The sequence below is a fragment of the Bos mutus genome, chromosome 16 (genome assembly GCF_027580195.1).
Source record: "Bos mutus isolate GX-2022 chromosome 16, NWIPB_WYAK_1.1, whole genome shotgun sequence".
NCBI lineage: Eukaryota > Metazoa > Chordata > Mammalia > Artiodactyla > Bovidae > Bos > Bos mutus.
Window position 1 is genome coordinate 42,925,557 of NC_091632.1, and position 23,075 is coordinate 42,948,631.

The window sequence follows — 23,075 nt, forward strand, 5'->3', positions numbered from 1 at the left end:
ACCGAAGTCTGAGCCAGAATCCACACACATAATCACCAGATTATCCTACCGTTCAGTGTGCTCAATGGGTATAGTTACACATTGCTGTAACCATTTGTTTGGTGGTGAGAGAATCTGAAACTCCTGACCCCATGAGTTCTTGTGCTCAGTCACTCAGATGTGTCTGACTCTCTGACCTCATGGACTGTAGCCCGAGAGCCTCCTCTGTCCATGGAATACTCCAGGCAAAATACTGGAGCGGGTTGCCATTTCTTCCTCCGGGGGATCTTCCCGACCCAGGATCAAAACTGTGTATCTGTGTGCTGCACTGGCAGGTGGTATCTTTAACACTGTGCCACCTGGGAAGCCCCCATACTACACTTGATCTTAGCCAAAAGGCCAGGAGCTCCTAGAATATATGTAACAGCTGATGGAGATAGAGTTTTGAATTGACATTTTACAGTGCAAATTTAGGAAAAAATAAACGATTCAACATTTATGGTCCCCTATTTAATGCAGCTGGAAAGGGCTCAGGAAGCCTGCACTGTGCTTGCCTGTTTATGGTGAGGGCAGTGGGACCAGAGCAGAGGATAAGTCCGTGGGCTCAGAAGCCAGGCTGCTTCAAATCTGGGCTCTACCACTTCCTGCCAGTTTTAACCTTAGGCAAAGTTCTTTCACCTGTGGGACCTTCTTCAAATATAAAATGGGGGGTAATAGTACCTGCCTCGGAGGGCAGGGCACCTGGAGCACATTCATGAGCAAGTTAGTGCTCTGCTGCTGCTAAGTCACTTCAGTCGTGTCTGATTCTGTGCGACCCCATAGACGGCAGCCCGCCAGGCTCCGCCATCCCTGGGATTCTCCAGGCAAGAACACTGGAGTGGGTTGCCATTTCCTTCTCCAGTGCATGAAAGTGAAAAGTGAAAGTGAAAGTGAAGGCACTCAGTCGTGTCCGACTCTTCGCAACCCCATGGACTGCAGCCCACCAGGCTCCTCCATCCACGGGATTTTCCAGGCAAGAGTACTGGAGTGGGGTGCCATTGCCTTCTCCAAAAGTTAGTGCTCAGTGAGAGTTAATCCCTGGTGATCACCAGTAGGCCTTGTTTCCTGGTGTGGCACAATGCTGCCACATAGTGGCCAGTTTGGAGAAGGAAATGGCAACCCACTCCAGTATTCCTGCTTGGAAGGTCCCCTAGGAGCCTGGAGGGCTACAGTTCAAGGGGTCGCAAAGAGTTGGACACAACTGAGTGACTGAGCACACAATGGCCAGTTTACATGGCAGCTTTTCATCCAGTAAAAACAGTTCCTACCAAACAGCTGACCCTTAAACAAGAAGGGGGTGGGGTTCTCCCCACCACCACCCCACCCTTGAAAATCTGTGTATAACTTATACTCATTATACCCTCCAAATCTGTGGTTCTGCACCTGCAGATTCAGCGCACCTCAGATTCTGTGTGCTTCAGTCGTATCGGACTCTTCAGTCGTGTTGGACTCTGCAACCCTATGGACTGTTGCTCACCAGGCTCCTCTGTCCATGGGATTTCCCAGGCAAGAATACTGCAGTGGGTTGCCATTTCCTTCTCCATGGGATCCTCCTGACCCAAGGATTGAACCCGTCTCCTGTATTGGCAGGCAAGTTCTTTACCACTAAAGCCTCCTGGGAAGCCCTAATCAACCCCTAATGACTTTGTATGTTGAACTTCTGCCTCCTCAGCACCCCTCCCCTGCTTAGGATTCAGTTGAGATGAGGGGTAGCTGTGGGCTGAGGAGTCAAAAGGAAACCCTGTATGATTCTTCATCTACAGTCTCTCTCTTTCTCCTCTATCCCTGACTCCTCCATAGAGATAGTAAGAGGGAGGCTGCTTGTATATTCTTCCAATGAAGCACAAATAAACAAACTCTGCACCCTTCTTCTCCTTAGTAGTTTTACATTTGTCAAGAAAGCCAGTTGATTTTAATCTGCAGTGGGAAGGTGCTGGAAAAGAGGAAAGGATTGGGATGTGATGAGGCCTCTAGGGGCTCTCAACATGAGTTAAAAGTAAATACAGCACTAAACTGTAAAAGAAGTGTGAGAAGGTCTGAAACTACTACTTCCCCCTGATGACTGCAGTAAGGCTTTAGGCCCCCCGTCCTGAAAGTTCAAGTTCTGCCACTTGGTGGCGCAGTGGTAAGGAATCTGCCTGCCAAGAGATGCAGGTTTGATCCCCGGGTTGGGAAGATCCAGTGGAGGAGGAAACGGCAACCCACTACAGTATTCTTGCCTGGAAAATTTCATGGACAGAGGAGCCTACAGTCCACGGGGTCACAGAGTCGGACGCGACTGAGCAACTGAACACATACCTTAGCACCTGTTTTTGCAAACCGAAAGAGAATTTTCACTTTTACCAGAAAAAAAGCCATAACCACAGTAATGGAGAACTTCATATAAAAAAAAAACAACAACAAAGTGGCCGAGGGACTTCCTTGGTGGTCTGGTCACTAAGACTCCATGCTCTCAATGCAGGGGGCTGCGGTTTGACCCCTGATCAGGAATCAGATCCCCCACGCTGCAACTGAGAGTGCGCCTGCCGCAACTAAAGGTCTTGCATGCTGCAATTAAGCTCCAGCGCAGCCAAATATTAATAGATACATACATAAATAAATATTTTAAAAAATGAAGAGGCTTACTGCAAACTTTCAAAGGCAGGGGATACCTGTATGTCTGGGTCAAATGTCTTTAAAAAAAAATTGGGGGGCCCTGCATTGCTGATGACCTGGGGAGCTGGTCTATTATTAAGGAACCTCTGCTTTTTCAGGACTCACTGAGATGCCGCTGTGAGTCAGATCCTCAACAAACATTCAGTGAGCCCCCACCACGAGCTGGGCCCTGGGCTCTCACTGGACCTGTTAAGCAGGCTGGGCACTCAGGTCTTTAAAAACTGATTTCAACATAGTACATTCTTTCCACTTGGGATTAGTAAGTGCATACTATGTGCTAGGCCAGAAGTTCGCTAGAGCCAGTTCCTCCAGCGAGAGGTGAATGCCTGATTCTCAAGAGAAGAGAAAACTAGAGACATACACAGTCATTACTAAGAATTAAGTTACAGTGCGACTTTCCTGAAGGTCTAGTGGTTAAGACTCTGACGTGTGTGTAGAGGGTGGGGGGTTGATCCCTGGTTGGGGAACTAAGATCCTACAGGCCATGTGGTTAGGTCAAAAGATAAAACAAATAAGCAGATTTTTAAAAGTTTGTTTTTGGCTGAGCTGGGTCTTTGTTGCTGCACAGGAGCTTTCTTATGGTTGCAGCTGGCGTCTCTTGTGGCCGGGCTCTGGGGCATGCAGGCTTCAGTAGTTGTGGCTCATGGGCTCAGTACTCATGCACGGGCTCAGCTGCCCCATGGCGTGTGGACTCTTCCCAGATCAGGTCTTGAAGCCAGGTCTGCGTTGGCAGGCAGATTCTTTACCACTGGATCACCGGGGAAGTCCAACAAACAGATTTTTATAGACATTAAAAAAAAATTAAGTTACACAAATTCAGACTTAAAAAATTGTATTAAAAACAAAGGTAGTAAAAACTTAAAAGTCATCAGTCCTTAATTATGCTACTGTGTTGCACATTTTTCTATCATCTGTTCTTGGTTATCTCCATCTACTGTGTCTGAATGGCGGGTGTGCAGCATCTCTTCCCTGTGTGAAAAAAGGGTTAACAGAAGCTCGGCGTGTGTCCTCCAGAACAGCAGACGAGGGAACAGCGTGTCAGAAACCTTCCTGCTTGCAGCTTCTTTACTGAGTAAGCCCATTCTCTAGGTGCATACCCTCTGAGCTTCACTTAGGCAAGGTAATGTATCACTAGACTTTGAAACCAGCCCTACAGATAATGCTTCTGATGTATGGGTCACTATAGTAACGGAGCTTTTACATTGTTTTCCAAAACTTTGGAGTTGGCTCCTGCCCAGTTCAGACCACTGAGTCTAAAGGTGGGCTGATGCAGGACACAGACTGCCTCACCTTTCCTCTGTCTCCAATCATCTTTCCTCGTGCCTAAGACCACTTTCAGAGAAGGCAATGGCAACCCACTCCAGTACTCTTGCCTGGAAAATCCCATGGACAGAGGAGCCTGGTAGGCTGCAGTCCATGGGATCTCGAAGAGTCGGACATGACTGCGTGACTTCACTTTCACTTTTCACTTTCATACATTGGAGAAGGAAATGGCAACCCACTCCAGTGTTCTTGCCTAGAGAGTCCCAGGGACGGGGGAGCCTGGTGGGCTGCCGTCTCTGGGGTCTCACAGAGTCGGACACGACTGAAGCAACTTAAGAGCAGCAGCAGCAAGACCACTTTGCTGCTTTTAATTTGAGGCACGTGGGCCTTTAGTTCCCCTGCCAGGAATCGAACCTGCATCCCCCTGCATTGGAAGGCGGAGTCTGAACTGTTTTAACCACTGGAGCACTAGGGACATCCCCCCTGCTTCTTTATCCCATAACTATCTCAAGCCTTTGGCCCTCGGAGTTGGATCTGTGATTTGCTCTCCTTTCGTGATGACCTCATCAGCAAACTCTTTCTCGGCTGCAAACTTCAGTGTCAGGCCTGCTGCTTGTGGGGCAAACAAGCCTGTTGTTTAATCACTCAGTCATGTCTGACTCTTCATGACCTCATGGACTGCACTGCAGCATGCCAGGCTTTCCTGTCCTTCACCATCTCCCAGAGCCTGCTCAAACTCATGTTCATTGAGTTGGTGATGCCATCCAACCATTTCATTCTTTGTCGTCCCCTTCTTCTACTGCCTTTGATCTTTCCCAGCATCAGGGTCTTTTCCAATGAGTCGGTTCTTCTCATCAGGTGGCCAAAGTATTGGGGCTTCAGCTTCGGCATCCATCCTTCAATGAATATTCAGGATTGATTTCCTTTAAGATTGACTGGTTTGATCTCCTTGCAGTCCAAGGGACTCAAGAGTATTCTGCAGCACCACAGTTCAAAAGCATCAATTCTTCGGTGCTCAGCCTTCTTTATGGCCCAACTCCCAAACAGGTCTCAGTTCAACTCAGTCACTCAGTTGTGTCTGACTCTTTGTGACACCGTGGACTGCAGCACACCAGGCTTCCCTGACCATCACCAACTCCCGGAGCTTGCTCAAACTCATGTCCATCGAGTTGGTGACACCATCCTATCAACTCATCCTCTGTTGTCCCCTTCTCCTCCTGCCTTCAATCTTTCCCAGCACCAGGGTCTTTTCCAATGAGTCAAACAAGTCTAGTTCGTAACAAATGCTGAGTTCAGCTTCTTCATATTGGTTGCTTGAAATCTGGCAATAGTGGGAGTATTTACATCAAGGAAACCTGCAAATCAGGGTTTAATTCCTTGTTGACTGCTTATGGAAGTGGGGGGAGGTGGATGTTAATAATGCAGATTGAACTTGAATGTGCATGGTGTCTGTACACTTCGTAGCATGAATAGCATAAGTTAAGGAAATATTCTTCCAGTACTTGACACTATTATTCAGTTCAGTAGAGAAGTTCCTTCCTCACGTCATCCAAAAATGAGTGAAGCTCCAAAGAGTGAAGCTGGGAAGGAGGAAAATAACTGAAGGAAGTTTGGAAACAGTGCAGATCTAACTGTTAGGTTTCACTATTTTTCCCTTCTTTTTTTTTTTTTTAAGTCTTCACTGAACTTGTTACAAGGCTTCCCTGATAGCTCAGTTGGTAAACAACAGTGCTTCTGTTTTCTCTTTTTTTTTGCCACAAGGTATGTGGGATCTTAGCTCCCTCACCCGGGATTGAACTCCACTGGATGGACCACCAGAGAAGTCCCTTATTTCCCCCTTTTTTTTTTTAAATTCATGGCCGTCTGGCATGTGGGTTCTTAGATAGATCCCACACCAGGGATTAAATCCCCACGCCCTGCAGTGGAAGTGAGGAATCTTAGCCATTGGATGGCCAGGGAATTCTGGTAAGACCCTTAATTCTTAACATAAAGGAAAATCAGCTAACACTTGGGTCAAACCTATATTCCTTTGGCAACGGCAATGGGCTGAGAAACTTTTTCGCTGAAGGGGATAGAAATCAAACATTTATCAGTGATCTGACTTTGTGACACTATAGAATTATAAAAAACTCACACCAAATTTTGCAAGGCATATCGAGGTTGCAGCCGCATGGAATTTGCAACCGAGTTGCGAACCCTTGTCCCTACACACACATTGTTCCTGAGACCCAGTGTTGACCACTGTGCGGGGCGCAGAGCTGGGCCTGAGGTCCCCGGGGAGCTTGGCTGGGGCCGGGCGGGCGCAGGCGCGCTATGAGGCCCCCTTCCCAGAGTCGCCGCCAGGGGGCGCGCGAGGCAGCCGGCAGCTTCGCGCTTTGGCCCCCAGCGCGGCCCGTTGCCCGGCGCCGCGGCGGGAAAATCCGACCAGGTCGCCCAGGCGGCCGCGTCTTTCCGTCCTGGCGCGCCTGCCAGGATCCGCCCGTGGTGATGATGGAGGAGGAGGAGTGGTCCGAGGAGCAGCAACGCTTCTCTTACCTACAGGTACAGGAGAATGGGGTCCTGGTGGGGCTGGGGAAGGACGGCGTCGAGATTCTGCACGGAAAAAGGCGCCGCCTCAGCCCAGCCTCGTCTTCGTACCCAGGCCCCGGGTCGGAGGTCGAGCTCGGCCACCTCCGGCCTCTGGCGCCTGCGCATGAGCTGACCCAGCTGCCGCGGGGGGTGCTGGGAGACGGTTTCCTTGGTTTGGCGGGTCGGAGCTTGGGGTGGCTGAGTGAGAGGGAAGATTCGGGGAAAATACCTGCCGTGCACCGGGAGTCCGGCGGCGGAGGCCCCTCTGGCTTTGTGACAGGCTCAGTCTCCTCGGACAGGGTTGTTCTGAGGCACGCGTCAAGAGCTCTAAAAATGTTGGCTCCTCTAATCGGTGCGTCCATCCTGCGGGGGAGGAGACGGCCTCGGAACCTGGTGTAAACGCGGCCGTCCGGCTCCGGAACCCATCGGATATGGGTTCGAATCTCGACTCCGCACAGAGTGTTGTGTTGACTCTCCCCGAACTCATTTTCCTAGATGGAAAAATCAGGGTGATAATAACCAGCTCTCGGCGTAGTTGCTGGTATTCAGTCCTTCAGTCAGCACCGCGAATAAATACCGTGTGGGAGAGTCGTGAGAAAAACCAAGAATCTCAGAGCATTAACCGAGGAGAATTGAGAATGAGCTCAGGAAAGGGGCGCTTCCTAAATTTCAGAAGCTGTTTACCCACCGCCTCCCTTTGTTTTGAAGTTCGAGCGTTCAGAAAAGGTTGCAAAATTAGCGCATTCATCACACATGTGCCCCTCACCTCGATTAACCAGTTAACATTTTGCTGTATTTGCTGCCTTCTTTTCTCGAAATTATTTGAGAATTAAATACACTTGATGCTTCACCTTTAAATTTTAATGCTTTAACATGCTTCTTCCAAGAACAAGGTCATAATCTCTGATCACATTCAGGAAGCTTGATAATTGATAAAATCCTATTATCTAATATGAATCCATATTCAATTGTCCCAAAGATATTCTTTCATGGTCTTTTTTCCTTCACCCAGGATCCAGTCCGGGATCATGCATTGTGTCTAGTCCTGGCTTTGGTCTCTCTAGGAACAGTTCTTCACCTCCTTTGGGTTTCATGACATTGATGGTTTCAAAGAGTCCATTCATGGCAAAGATGTGGGAGATAAACTCTTTGAGAGCAGGGACTGTTCTTTTTCAGTTTTGTGTTCTCAGCCCCTAGTACAGAGCCTAGCTCTCAACAGACAATAAATGCTTACTGAATAAGTGAGTCAGGCAGCAAAGATGGCCTGAGAAATTTGAACCTCATCCTCTGTGCAGTGGTGACCTGATGGAGGATCCCACTGTTTACTCAGCCAGGTGTTCTTGGTTCTTAGTTCTAGGTGGACAGCCATGAACAGTACTGAAGGGCCCTGCCCTTGAGGAAATTAGAGTCTAGTGACTTACCCTCTGACCCAAGCCGGTGGCTCATTGGTAAAACATCCACCTGCAAGGCAAGAGACCTGCAGGAGTCCTGGGTTCCATCCCTGGGTGGGGAAGATCCCCTGGAGGAGGAAATGGCATCCCACTCCAGTATTCTTGCCTGGAGAATCCTGTGGATAGAAGAGCCTGGGGGGCTAAAGTCCATGATTCCAGAGTCGGACATGACTTGGCAACTGAGCACACACAGGCATGACTTAGCCTCTATTGAAGAAGGCCCTTAACCTGTTCCAGGAAGTGGAGGAGGGGGAAGGATGGAGGGATAGAGGAACTTTCTGGAGCAATGATAAGGATCCCTGTCCTGTACCCCTATCCCTAACCACACCTCTCAGTTCAGGTCAGTTAAGTCGCTCAGTTGTGTCCGACTCTTTTCGACCCTATGAATTGCAGCACGCCAGGCCTCCTTGTCCGTCACCAACTCCCAGAGTTCACTCAAACTCATGTGCATCGAGTCGGTGATGCCATCCGGCCATCTCATCCTCTGTCGTCCCCTTCTCCTCCTGCCCCCAATCCCTCCCAGCATCAGGGTCTTTTCCAGTGAGTCAACTCTTCGCATGAGGTGGCCAAAGTATTGGAGTTTCAGCTTCAGCATCAGTCCTTCCAATGAACACCCAGGACTGATCTCCTTTAGAATGGACTGATTGGATCTCCTTGCAGTCCAAGGGACTCTCAAGAGTCTTCTCCAACACCACAGTTCAAAAGCATCAATTCTTCGGCACTCAGCTTTCTTCACAGTCCAACTCTCACATCCATACATGACCACTGGAAAAACCATAGCCCTGACTAGACGGAACTTTGTTGGCAAAGTAATGTCTCTGCTTTTGAATATGGTATCTAGGTTGGTCATAACTTTCCTTCCAAGGAGTAAGCGTCTTTTAATTTCATGGCTGTAGTCACCATCTGCAGTGGTTTTGGAGCCCAGAAAAATAAAGTCTGACACTGTTTCCACTGTTTCCCCATCCATTTGCCATGAAGTGATGGGACCAGATGCCATGATCTGAATGTTGAGCTTTAAGCCAACTTTTTCACTCTTCTCTTTCACTTTCATCAAGAGGCTTTTTTTAGTTCCTCTTCACTTTCTGCCATAAGAGTGGTGTCATCTGCATATCTGAGGTTATTGATATTTCTCCCGGCAATCTTGATTCCAGCTTGTGCTTCTTCCAGCCCAGTGTTTCTCATGATATACTCTGCATATACGTTAAATAAGCATGGTGACAATATACAGCCTTGATGTACTCCTTTTCCTATTTGGAACCAGTCTGTTCCATATCCAGCTCTAACTGTTGCTTCCTGACGTGCATACAGGTTTCTCAAGAGGCAGGTCAGGTGGTCAGTATTCCCATCTCTTTCAGAATTTTCCACAGTTTATTGTGATCCACACAGTCAAAGGCTTTGGCATAGTTAATAAAGCAGAAATAGATGTTTTTCTGGAACTCTCTTGCTTTTTCGATAATCCAGCGGATGTTGGCAATTTGATCTCTGATTCCTCTGCCTTTTCAAAAACCAGCTTGAACATCTGGAAGTTCACGGTTCACGTATTGTTGAAGCCTGGCTTGGAGAATTTTGAGCATTACTTTACTAGCGTGTGAGATGAGTGCAGTTGTGCGGTAGTTTGAGCATTCTTTGGCATTGCTTTTCTTTGGGATTGGAATGAAAACTGACCTTTTCCAGTCCTGTGGCCACTGCTGAGTTTTCCAAATTGGCTGGCATATGAGTGCAGCACTTTCACAGCATCATCTTTCAGGATTTGAAATAGCTCAGCTGGAATTCCATCACCTCCACTAGCTTTGTTCGTAGTGATGCTTTCTAAGGCCCACTTGACTTCACATTCCAGGATGTCTGGCTCTAGGTGAGTGATCACACCATCATGATTATCTGGGTCGTGAAGATCTTTTTTGTATAGTTCTTCTGTGTATTCTTGCCACAGTTTTTCTGTGTATTCTTGCCACCTCTTCTTAATATCTTCTGCTTCTGTCAGGTCCATACCATTTCTCTCCTTTATCAAGCTGTCTTTGCATGAAATGTTCCGTTGGTATCTGTAATTTTCTTGAAGAGATCTCTAGTCTTTCCCATTCTGTTGTTTTCCTCTATTTCTTTGCATTGATTGCTGAGGAAGGCTAACCCACGTCCAAGGTAAGAGAAATCCAAGTAAGACGGTAGGTGTTGCAAGAGGGCATTAGAGGGCAGCCACATTGAAACCATAATCACAGAAAACTAGCCAATCTGATCACATGGACCATAGCCTTGTCTAACTAAATAAAACTAAGCCATGCCGTGTGGGGCCACCCAAGACGGACAGGTCATGGTGGAGAGGTCTGACAGAATGTGGTCCACTGGAGAAGGGAATGGCAAACCACTTCAGTATTCTTGCCTTGAGAACCCCATGAACAGTATGAAAAGGCAAAATGATAGGATACTAAAAGAGGAAGTCCCCAGGTCAGTAGGTGCCCAATATGCTACTGGAGATCAGTGGAGAAATAACTCCAGAAAGAATGAAGGGATGGAGCCAAAGCAAAACCAATACCCATTTGTGGATGTGACTGGTGATAGAAGCGAGGTCTGATGCTGTAAAGAGCAATATTGCATAGGAACCTGGAATGTCAGGTCCATGAATCAAGGCAAATTGGAAGTGGTCAAACAGGAGATGGCAAGAGTGAACGTCGACATTCTAGGCACCAGAGAACTAAAATTGCCTGGAATGGGTGAATTTAACTCAGATGACCATTATATCTACTACTGTGGGCAGGAATCCCTTAGAAGAAATGGAGTAGCCATCATGGTCAACAAAAGAGTCTGAAATGCAGTACTTGGATGCAATCTCAAAAACAACAGAATGATCTCTGTTCGTTTCCAAGGCAAACCATTCAGTATCACGGTAATCCAAGCCTATGCCCCAACCAGTAATGCTGAAGAAGCTGAACGATTCCATGAAGACCTACAAGACCTTTTATTTTTATTTATTTATTTATTTTTTACAAGACCTTTTAGAACTAACACCCAAAAAAGATGTCCTTTTCATTATAGGGGACTGGAATGCAAAAGTAGGAAGTCAGGAAACACCTGGAGTAACAGGCAAATTTGGCCTTGGAGTACAGAATGAAGCAGGGCAAAGGCTAATAGAGTTTTGCCAGGAGAACGCACTGGTCACAGCAAACACCCTCTTCCAACAACACAAGAGAAGACTCTACACATGGACATCACCAGATGGTCAACACCGAAATCAGATTGATTGTATTCTTTGCAGCCAAAGATGGAGAAGCTCTATACAGTCAGCAAAAATAAGACCGGGAGCTGACCGTGGCTCAGATCATGAACTCCTTATTGCCAAATTCAGACTTAAATTGAAGAAAGTAGGGAAAACCACTAGACCATTCAGGTATGACCTAAATCAAATCCCTTATGATTATACAGCAGAAGTGAGAAATAGATTTAAGGGACTAGATCTGATAGACAGAGTGCCTGATGAACTATGGATGGAGGTTCATGATATTGTATAGGACACAGGGATCAAGACCATCCCCATGGAAAACGAATGCAAAAAAGCAAAATGGCTGTCTGAGGAGGCCTTACAAATAGCTGTGAAAAGAAGAGAAGCGAAAAGCAAAGGAGAAAAGGAAAGATATAAGCATCTGAATGCAGACTTCCAAAGAATAGCAAGGAGAGATAAGAAAGCCTTCCTCAACCACACGTCTACACATACCTAAAAAAAAAAAGATGATTTTGGAGGGTCTTTATCCCTCCCAGGGTGGTGGTCTCTTTGTCTCCTTCCACTGACGCTTTCCACTTACCTGCTCTTGTGACATCTGAAACTAAGGAAGGCATGTCCCTTTCTTATCTGTCTGGCCTCCCCTCGGGGCCCTGGACTCATGTTCTTGCAGTCCCTCCTTGTCTTGCCTCTGCCATGAGCACTTGCTGGTAGAGCCCACGCTGTCTGGGGTTCAGCTGTCACCACATGCAGTTCAGCTCCGTCCCCAGCAGGGGCACACACAGGGCTCAGCAAGCTTGTTGACATGAGACCTTGGCGTGGCTTGTTTTGTTTCTTTACTCCTCCACATGGGGAAGAAGTGTTTTCCAGCACTGGAAGGTGTTGCTAAGGAGCAGTGAGGGTCCTGTTGAGGTGGGCTAGCAAAGCAGCAAATCAGAGGCTGATCTAGTGTGCCCTCGGGAGCCTTCCCCAGTGTCGTCCTGATATTCATCCTTTGTCTTGTGCAGGACTGGGACTGGCAAGGACTTGAAGCACAGGGACCAGTCCTTTCGTATTTGCTTGGTTAACTTCCATCTAGGGGCAAAAATCTCTTTTTTTCCACTGTGTTCCCCAGATACCTGGCACATTATTGACCGGGGGATTTTTTTGCAGAAACTAACACCTGTGGCCAGGAATTTGTTATGTAAGTGAATATTGAAATATCTCGGGTCAGTAACATTCAGGTAGCACACATTAATACTAACGTGTTAGCACATGCCTTCACCCAGTAGGCACTTGGCGCATAAATGTGGAATAACTGAGTAAAGTTACACAGGCGCCTCCCAGATACCAGTCTGCCTTCTCTCCCCGCTGACCTGCCATCGTTGTTCCTTATCTTTACTTCACCTAAATCATCACCATTAACTAGGAAGTGATGTTTCCACAAGTCACATTCCAGAGGCCCCATTGATTTATTAGGACACTGGAAAAGTCACTCAGCCATTATGGAAGGTGCCGAAGGAATTTAGGCTGAGCAGACCCTCTTCTTGGTCTTCATTTTTTAAGATGTGAAGAGCTCTTATTTGCAGTCTTACCCATGAAGTGTTTTGATTTTACTTCAGAGGCTAAAGGCAGCGGTTCACTACACGGTTGGTTGTCTTTGCGAGGAAGTTGCGTCGGACAAAGACATGCAGTTCAGCAAGCAAACCATTGCAGCGATCTCAGAGGTGACCTTTGGACAGTGTGGTACGCAGCCCTGGTCTTCCTGTGGGGGTGTGGAAAGCCTGGAGGTTGATTTTGCTTGGGAGAAATGCAGGTGGGTGCCGTGGCGTATCTCACCAACAGACAAAGAACATTATCACTGGACACCATCCGTGAAACGTTTCTTCTATTGGCTGTAAGATTCAGTTTATGGGAAGAGCTATATTTTTTTCTATTACAAGATTTGTATTTTTTTTCTTTCTGTTACACTAATAGGAGGGCATCAGCACCTTTATTTTATTGCTTTAAACCACCCAGAATATTACTTTTTTTTAAAACAAGGGCTAGGACAGGCTGCCCTATTTATTTATTTAATTTTGACTGTTCTGGGTCTTCGTTGTGGCGTTCTGGCTTAGTTGCCTGGCGGCATGTGGAATCTTGGAGGCTTTCCTGGTGGCTCAGATGGTAAAGAATCTGCCTGCAATGCAGGAGATGCAGGTTCAATCCCTGGGTTGAGAAGATCCCCTGGAGAAGGAAATGGCCACCCACTCCAGTATTCTTGCCTGGAATTCTCCATGGACAGAGGAGCCTGGTGGGCTACAGTCCATGGGGTCACAAAGAGTAGGACACGACTGAGCAACTAACACTTTCACTTTCTTTCATGTGGGATCTTAGGTCCCTGACCAGGTATAGGAACGGTGTCCCCTGCACTGGAAGGCCGATTCTTAACCACTGGACCACCAGGGGAAGTCCTTGGACATTAATTTTTTTGTTTCATTGCTTTATAACTTTTTTATATCACCCACAGTTTTTTTTTTTTTTTTTTTTCCACCCACAGTTTGACAGCTGGTATTTGCTTGACTTCAGGGGAGATGAATGTCTTCACAAGCCCTAACTCCTAGCACAATTTAAGATTAAGGGATAGTTTCTAGGGAGGAGAGGTGTAGCCACAATTACCAGAGGTTTGTAACGAAGGGTGGAGGTGGCAGGGAGGACACAGAGGTCGTAATGAATCCAGCAATGGAGCCACCCGAAGGGCCTCCTCTCACTTTCAAAAGGATTTGTAGTAGTCACTACACTTACTGTAGACATTGAGATTTCACTTTTCTGCTTCTGAATTAAGGTTGAGATAGGCTAATTAAAGCACATCTCTTTTTCTCTTTCAGAAAATTTTGCCAAAGACCTTGAAATGTTTGCAAGGTGGGTAGAGAGCTTGATTGTCGGATGCTGGGCTTGTTTCCATGCTTTGATGCTCCCCATCTGGTGGTGAATTTCAGGGAAGCTTGAACCCCTCCCCGCCCCATGTTTTGTGGAGACTCAGTCTCTAATCATGATTCTGTAAGAATGGAACATCTGCTTTAATCATATCCATTCAGACTTGATTGGGCATTTTTTGAAGTTTTCCTCGTATTTGTCGTTAAGGGAAGTGAAGTTATTCAGTTCCAGGTTAAAAAGGTGTGAGTCATGTCTCCAGGATTCTGTGCATGGTGCACTTGCTTTTAAGACTGTTTCTGCAGGTGATGTGCTGGGGGGTGAGGCTGGGCGCCGGGCTGGGCTGCTGCGTGCTTTGTGGGGTAGCGCACGGGTGTCGGGATAATACAGCCCATGGCCCCATCAGCCCTGCATTTGCCTGCTGGAGACAAGTGAGACACATGCTCCTTGAAAAGTGTGTGTGACTGGCTTTCAGCTGGTAAAGCATTAGCTTTTACAGGTGATTTATGCTCCTCTCTTCAATTAGTTCCACAGGTAATTGAAAACAATTGCAGCGAATTGCTTTTATGAAGCAATTTGAATGACGAAGGCCTGAAAGGGCTAAAGCTTTCTAATTTGCTCCCACTTCTGATTTGGTGCCAGCCTCTCCCACACCCCATACTTTTCACCTTTCTCCTATAGCTCTTTGTTTCTTCGATGAATATTCTGAATGAATTAAAGCAGTAGGTTCTCAGAGGGCAGGCTCTAAATCTTGCCTATTCCTGCGTATATGAGTCCCTAAAAACCGCTTAGCATCTTCAACTTGGCCAAAAGGGATCAGGATAATATATGGGATACTGACGGCTCCTGCGTCTTATCATCGTTAATTCAGGTGGTTGCCCCTTACTTGTGCCCTGCGCCCACCCCCACCCCAGGTCTCCTGTGAAATACATTTACTGCCTTTACTTGCCATCTTTTTTTTTTTTTAAGATTTATTATTTTATTTTATTTTTGGCTGCACTTGGTCTTCACTGCTGCGCCTGGGCTTTCTCAAGTTTCCATACAAGGTCTTGTTGAGGTGGCTTCTCTTGTTGCAAAGCACAGGCCCTAGGCACACAGGCTCTATAGTTGTGATGGACAGGCTTAGTTGCTCCAGGGCATGTGGGATCTTCCTGGACCAGGGATCAAACCCATGTTCCCTGAATTAGCAGGCAGATTCTTAATCACTAGACCACCAAGGAAACCCCTTGCCATTTCTTTTCTTCTTCTTCTTTTTTTAACCATGCTGTGGGGCTTGTGGGATCTTAGTTCCCTGACCAAGGATTAAACCCACACCCCCTGCATTGGAAGCATGGTGTCTTAACCAATGGACCAAGGAAATCCCTCTTCTTTTTTTTTAAAAATGTGAGTCTTTTATATTACAAAGGAAGACACAAAAATGTAAATTAGTAGACAAATGGTTACTTGATTTGAACATAGAGTTTGTCAGTATAGATCAGAGTTTTCCACCTCAGCACTGTTGACATTTTGGACTGGATGATCTCCGAATTCTGTCCAGTGCATTGTAAGGTACTTAGTGATGTCCCTCGCCTCTACCCACTAGACGCCAGGAGCGAGTCCCCAGCTGTGCGCTTCCTCCTCATTTCTGTGTTAGTTGTAGGAAAAGACAATGACAATTTTAAATACTAGAAATAAAAATGAAATTAGAGCTATTTAGCATTGTCACACGTTAAGTTTTCAGGTATTGTGTGTTTTTTATAGTTGAGAAGCCTACTTCTTTTTGCTGGGCCCTGGGGCAGAGAGGTAGGCATCCCAGGTGGCACAGTGGTAAAGAACCCTCCTGCCAATGCAGGAGACGTAAGAGACCCAAGTTCGATACCTAAGTAGGGAAAATCCCTTCAAGGACGGCATGGCAACCCACACCAGTATTCTTGCCTAGAGAATCCCATGGACAGAGGAACCTGGCAGGCTATAGTCCATGGGGTCACAAAGGGTAGCACATGACTGAAGTGACTTAGCACACACACACGGGGCCGAGATGTGTGGGCACCACGTGGACTGTCAGCTGCACAAGGACTGACTCATCTTTTGGGTAAAGGAGTCTGGGGAGAGGCCGTCAGCTGATGCTGTCTGAGCAAGACTGTCAGAGGCTTTACTCAGAGATGTTTCCTCTTCTGCAGTGCTCAGGGGTGTATACCAGCACTCCTTAAACTTCCTCCAAAGAACTCTGAGCTAATTCAAGTGCAGATTTTCTTTGAAGACTTATCTGTTGTCTTAATTTTACATTGTCAAAATATTCCATTAAAAAAAAAAAAATCCTGTTTTAAAGTTTATCACTGAATAAGACTCCCTGGCGGTCCAGTGGTTTAGACTCTAAACTTCCAATGCAGGGGACCCCAGGTTCAATCCCTGGTTGGGGATCTGCATGCCATGGTGTGGGGGGGAAAATGTGTATCACTGAATAAAATTTAAAAAGCTTCCCTGGTAGCTCAGTCAGTAAAGAATCTGCCTGCAGTGCAGGAGACCCGGGTTTGATCCCTGGGTCTTGAAGATCCCCTTGGAGAAGAAAATGGCAACCCACTCCAGTATTCTTGCCTGGAGAATTCCATGGACAGAGGAGCCTGGTGGGCTACAGTCTGTGGGTTTGCAAGAGTTGGACACAACTTAGTGACTAAACCACCACTACTGAATAAAGTTGATGGTCCCAGAGGGTCAGCTTTATCCTGTGGTTTTGAGTTTTCCCTGTTACATAATTCCTGCTCCTATATTACCCCAGTTTGAGAAATCTGAAATATATACTGCTGTTTCAGGTTGGCTACCTATTAGATAGTCTTTGGAGGCTGAGAACCTAACTAGTATTTGTAACAATGTTTCTATGAAAAAAATACACTTAAATTGTAAATACTATAAACTCAGTTCACCTATAAACTTTGGAAAATAATCTCTCCACTTAAGTTGTGAATTTCCTTCATTTAATGTCTAAGTCACCTAATGTTAACATGGTAAAGATGAAACATTTTGAGGAAGATAGGTATTCTACGGTAAATGAATTCTAGGGGCATTTTTGTTGTTATTCAGTCGCTAAGTCGTGTCAGCCTCTGCCACCCCATGGACTGCAGCACGCCAGGCTTCCCTATCCTTCACCATCTCCCGGAGTTTGCTCAAACTCTTGTCCATTGAGTTGGTGATGCCATCCAACCATGTCATCCTCTGCTGCCCGCTTCTCCTCTTGCCCTCAGTTCCCAGCATCAGAGTGTTTTCCAGTGAGTCGGTTCTTCACATCAGGTGGCCAGAGTATTGGAGCTTCAGCATCAGTCCTTCCAATGAATATTTAGGGGCATTTTGGGAATAGTCTTTAAAACCTGTGTTGCTAAAAGTGTTGTATGAAAAATTGCTTTGTTATGTTCTCTAGAGTAATTTTCTGGAGCCAGAGGTTTGATTTAGGAGAGTCTGTGGTGTGCAGTTGCTGGCATAGGATGTACCTGCCCCTCCATCTGGGACAGTGGTATCATTAAGACATGGTGCAGAGAAACCAGATGACCAGTCAAGTGGTGGAGAGGGTTGGCTCTGCTGTTTCCTGAATGTTTCTTGTGATCATATATGCTGATCTTACACTGAACAGTTCAGTGCTGCTTCCTCCTTACTCTTTGTCCGGCCCTTTAGGAAGGGGTAACACCAACAGGGCAGCTTGTCGTGCGATACAGACGAGGGCTAGTGTGTCTGTGGCTCCTGACATCCTCCACGCAGGGCACCTCTGGACCGGCTTTGTGGTCTCTTGTCTGTCACTTTCTGTCTGACTCCACCCCCCCGCCGGCCCCGCCCACTTTTCTCTGTGCTAGTCCTTCCAGGCGGCTAATGAGAAGTTATCTTCTGACGTGGATATTATCCCAGGATAGTCAGATACTGTCCGTCATGATGAGATGGCATGTGATCTTTTCACATTTGGCAGGATGTGAAGGACTAATCTGGCCAAATTACAGAATATAATTTCTGTGAGTTTTATCTGTAAATCAACAGATATTTAGTGAGGACTTGCCATGTGCTGGTCACTCTGATAGTTAAGAACACAAAGATTCCCCCTTATTCCGACTTACAGAGTTCCTACTTATTTTTGGAGGAAGTTAGAAATGGCAAGAAAGGGTGTTATTAGAGTGATAAATTATTGAATAGAGCTCATTGTCTCAGATTACCTTTTAAAGCAGAGATAAGAGAACTGGAACAAGCACTTGCGTCCGTGTTGTGAGCAAGAAACAGAGTCTAGTTGAAAGGGTGTTCTTTGTCCTAGCTGGGCTGTTGCTGGGGACACATTGTCTCCTAGTTGGGGAGGGACACGTGCACAAGCTTTTCCCTGTAATGTAGCCTTTGGGGAAGAGCATTAGGACCTTGGTATAAGCGAAGCTGTGTTTTGTGGAAATTCTATTTCTTCTATTTAGCGTTCATTTAAGCAGCAATGATCTTTGTATTGTGAGCTCTGTGCTATTTTCTCTTTTCACTGAAGGTGCCTCACAGACCCGCTTCTTTTTGCATGCTGGTCGCTGTGCCCACTGTGAGCATTTGGGAAGGCTTGAATGCCTTTTACTTCTCTCCATGCTCACATTCTCCAGATACCCTCGGCCCTCCAGTGGAGGTGGACAGACTGGCTTCTGCTTGCTCTGTCTCTTCATTTAATTGGTATCTTGGCTCATCACTTCACTCATTTCTGTGTCACTGTCACTTAATGGCCCTCACCTGAAAAGATGGGCTACTTAGAGATCCTGCTGGTGTGAAGTCTGGCCATGAACTTTTGTGTTTCATCAAAACTTTAAATAATATGAAACATTCTGGCGAATTGTTTCTGCGCTTTCTACAGACATGCGAAAAGAAGCACAATTAACACTGAAGACGTGAAGCTCTTAGCCAGGAGGAGTCATTCACTGGTGAGAGATGGATTTCTTTCCTCACTCCCCTTTCCCATCAGAATACATTATTCCCAATTAATCACCGGCATCCACGAAGTGATTCCCCCAGGGCACCTTGCGTTAAAAATGAGACACGCTTCAACCACTCAGACCTGCCTGTAATTTACAGTCTTTCTTTCACGATGATGGATCTTGCTAAGCCAATTTTAAATTTTCTAATCAGTGCTCTCTGGATTTCATAATTTGCCTTTTCTGTAATATCTCAAAACTTTGGTCCCATGTTTCAGCTACACCATGGTGTCAGAGACAGGTCACAGGCTAGAGTATCTAGGGGGTGCTTTTATGGAGCCCACAGTTTTGGCGAGCCAGGTGTGGAAGGAGTATCAGTACATCTGGGGTGTGCAGGCAGTTGAGCACATTTTCTGTCTTTTCAGAGACGTCTAGACGTCATCCCAGCCGTGCCCTCACCTTACAGGTGATGCTGTGATCGTCCCAGGCTAGTGGCTGTGGCTGATGGCAGATCCAGGACGCCTGTGAGGTTTCCTGACTTAGTCTGATCTTAGCAGTCAAAATACTTTTACGTTCCTCTCCAGGATGTGAGCTCCACAAGGGCAGGGATTTTTATGTCTTTCTTCTCGACTCCATCTGCCATGCCTAAAAAAGGGCCTGACCCACAGTAGGGGCTCATGAGTAGTAGTTGAATGAATGAACTTGTGTAGCACTTGACATTTCACACAGGACTTCTGTAGGTCATATTTTACACACATCATTTAAAGCTCACAACCACCCTATGAGGGTTTTTCATAAAATGACTAATTAGCCCCATTTTATAGGCCAGACTACTAGAGTTAAGTAATTTCCCAAAGTTAAATATGAAGTTTTCTGGTTGACAGCTGACCCTTAACCTTCAAACCCTGGATCCAGTACTGTTTCCACTGGACTTTTTTCTGTCTCTGCTCTTCTAATATTGTTTCTCTAAAGTTTAAGTCAAGGTTAAGGATGATACGATTCCTAATAGCTCCGGTGCCTGGTGGTGCTGCGTATCAGTGGAAAAGACATTTTTCTCTCCTCTGACATTCTCTCTCAGAACTGTAACTTGGTCAGCTTCAGTAAGCAGTTTCTATCTTTTGCAAGGAATTGTCGATGCAAACCATCTTAGACTGTTAATTGGGAAGTTTCCTGCTTATTACGTATGTATTTACCTCAGAATATTGTTTTAATTTTGGACTGTTAAATTTTGGTCATCTGACAGAAGCCTGTTACTGAAGAGTTGCAGCTAAACTTGTGCATTTGACTGAATCTTCCCTGAGGGCAAGGACCTTGTCTTATTACCCTTGTAATTACCAGATCTCTAGGATCTGGTACACAGGAATTGCTCAGTAATTTTAATTGGGTAAAATTTAGGGCTTTTGACTTTATCTGTGCTTTGTAGAGTATGTTTGTGATTGGCATGCCTTTCGTAAACTACAAGTTTTAATTCTTCTGATTATTCAAGGAACTCCTATGTGAGTAAGCAGTGAGCTGACTTTTGTCATTGATTCCTTCCAGGAAAAAAAAATTGGAAGCTGTGTTTAACTCTGAGGAATTTAACCCTGGGTGAGAGTGGTTGGGAAATGGCATAGATTTTTTTTCTCCCCGACTAGACTTATTAATGGCTTTACAGTCAGGTAAAAATGTAATTAAAAAAAAATTTTTTGTAGCTAAAATACATCACAGAGAAAAATGAAGACATCGCTCAGCTTAACCTGGAAAAAAAAGCAAAGAAGAAGAAGAAGTTGGAGGATGAAAACAGAAATTCAGTGGAGTCAGCAGAGGCTGGTGTAGAAGAAAGTGAGAATTAAACCCTGTTGCTGTTTGGAGAAAGTGGCCTTCAGCAGGCAGAGTGGCTAAAAGCACATATTGCCAATAGAGGGTTCTGAAACGATCAGTGGAGATTAAAAGACAGAAGGCTTGGGTGCTTTTTGTATTGTACTCTCCAAGTCATTGACTACAAAAGCTGGTTTAAAAGAGAAGTGGAAACTCTTAAGCAAAATAGTTCCATGTCTTACTGAAGTGCATGAAAAGGGCATGTGTTTGAATGGTATATGTTGGAAATTGTATCTATTGTATTAATAAAATTATGTTAGCAAATACATATGGTTGACTTTTTCAAGCAAAAAAATCATATGTTCATTCTTTTATATCATTTTTCAGGCTGACAATCACTGAAAGATGACTAAAGCTATATGCATTTAGTCCCTTTTTGGCTGCACCATGAAGCTTCTGGGATCTCAGTTCCCCAACCAGGGATTGAACCTGGGTTCTCGGCAGGGAAAGCGCTGAATCCTAACCCCTGAGCCAACAGGGAAGTCCTCCAGTGTTGTTTTTCAGTCACAGTTCATGTGACTTTTCTGTGGCTATGTTGTAAGTTGATTGGCCACACTGGATGGAACTTTTGCTTGAGAAGAAAGTCTGACTACTCCTCCAAAACAGTTCAGCGTGCGTCTTCTGTTTCAGGTTGTGAGAGATGATGGTTCCAGGAATCCCACGTCTTCTGTCTTCTCCTTGGGGTTTCTCAGAGGCCCAGGGCAAGCATGTCTTTTAACCCAGTGGGACAATAGTGGCAAAGAAAAGGGACTGGTATTTACAAAGCCCGTTCTGTGTGCCAGCTCCTATTCTAGGTGCTCCGTGTAGTATTTCTGCACACATTTTCACAGTATTTTTATTTTAAAATACTGATTTACTTATTTGGCTGCACCAGTCTTAGTTGTGGCACAAAGAAAGTTTAGTTGCGGCATGCGAACTCTTAGTTGATTGGGATCTAGTTCCCTGACCAGGGATCGAACCCAAACCCCCTGCATTAGGAATGTGGACTCTTAAGCCACTGGACCACAGGGAAGTCTCTGACTTGTTTGTATTTTAGACAAGTGGTCCCACCACACATTCTTCAGGGATTATAACACAGGGGTGGTCAGACTTTGTAAGGAGCAGCAGGGTGTAACCCCGAGTCCTCAGGAACTGCACCTTGCCCACTGCATGTTCTGCTCAGGGTTTAGTTTACTCTGGCATGTCCATGCGATGTCAGTCATCCTCTCCCATTCCATCTTTGCTGACCGTTAGCAGAAAGGAGTTGTAGGGCTCTTTCTCACAGGCTTGCTTCCTTAGAGTCCTGGGAGCTCGTCTGAACTTTAGACTAATTAACTGTATAACCAGCTGACTGGCCATATGAAGCAGCACATGTCTTTGAAATACATGTGGCCTGGTAACATAGTCGGGGCAATTTACATTTATAATGTTTGTCTTCCTTGTTACACCAACTCCTCAAAAAAAGGTGAAATAAAAGATCCTGCGTTACTTTTTTATTACTAAATTAACAAACCAGGGATGTTCCAAAGCATCCCCTTCTGTACACAGCAACAGCTGGAATATGCTGGTCGACACTTGTCATGTACAGCTGGTACCTCGACACCTAGTCGTCTGGGAAAGTGTAATCAGGGCCCGCTTACTGCCTTTACTGAATTGTGGAATCTGTAAAGAACCCTTAGAGGTCATGGAGTCCAGTCTTCTCACCAAGTAGGAAGCCCTTCTATAGCACTGATGACTAAGGTCCCCTAGGCTCTCCTGAACTCCTCAGGTGCACAGGGCCCTTTCTGTTAGTGGACACTAACTGTTGCAAGTTTCTTCTGTGTGTAGCGAACAGTCTTTCACCTTGTATCTAGGTCCTAGTTCTGCCTTTTAGAAGAAACAATCTCCCTTTTTCAAAATAATCCAGTACTGAGTCCCTTTTAATCCAAGTTCCCATAGTACATCTTTTCAGAAACACTTTTTTGCATAAAACATTAGATTGTCAACTCCCTATGGGTGGGCTTTGAAATGGTGATCACTTGGTGCCTTGTGTAGGGCCACACACACAGACACACACACACACACAACAGGTGCTCCATTGAATACTGGGTCCCTGGAGCCTGAGATGAGCAGCGGGGGCACACAGGAGGAGGAGCCCTTGCTTGGGTTTCATGGCTCTCACCAGGGATCTCCATTGTGTTGTGGTGGGGAGCTTTCTTTATACTGTGGGGAATAAGGACTAAGGACTTGGAGTATCTTCTTTAAAAAAAAAAAATTATTTTTGGCCGTGCTGCTGCTTTGCTGCTGTGTGCAGGCCTT

General features: G+C 45.9%; 1 protein-coding gene across 1 annotated transcript; it reads left to right on the forward strand.

The window, feature by feature from the left end:
* The first annotated feature begins 6,320 nt into the window (after positions 1–6,320).
* On the forward strand, positions 6,321–21,080 carry CENPS (centromere protein S). Its single transcript, XM_005892719.3, has 5 exons — positions 6,321–6,477; positions 12,765–12,888; positions 14,010–14,043; positions 18,884–18,950; positions 20,633–21,080. The coding sequence occupies exons 1-5, from the start codon at positions 6,424–6,426 to the stop codon at positions 20,771–20,773; spliced, it is 420 nt and encodes a 139-aa protein (XP_005892781.1). The 5' UTR covers positions 6,321–6,423; the 3' UTR covers positions 20,774–21,080.
* Positions 21,081–23,075: the final 1,995 nt, after the last annotated feature.

What these genes read in the sequence shown, in the direction of transcription:
- CENPS (XM_005892719.3), top strand. Translation starts at nt 6,424, where the DNA reads ATGATGGAGGAGGAGGAGTGGTCCGAGGAGCAGCAACGCTTCTCTTAC. An exon ending in AACGCTTCTCTTACCTACAG is followed by an intron (nt 6,478 to 12,764) that starts GTACAGGAGAAT and finishes ATTTTACTTCAG; the next exon opens with AGGCTAAAGGCAGCGGTTCA. An exon ending in GGTGACCTTTGGACAGTGTG is followed by an intron (nt 12,889 to 14,009) that starts GTACGCAGCCCT and finishes TTTCTCTTTCAG; the next exon opens with AAAATTTTGCCAAAGACCTT.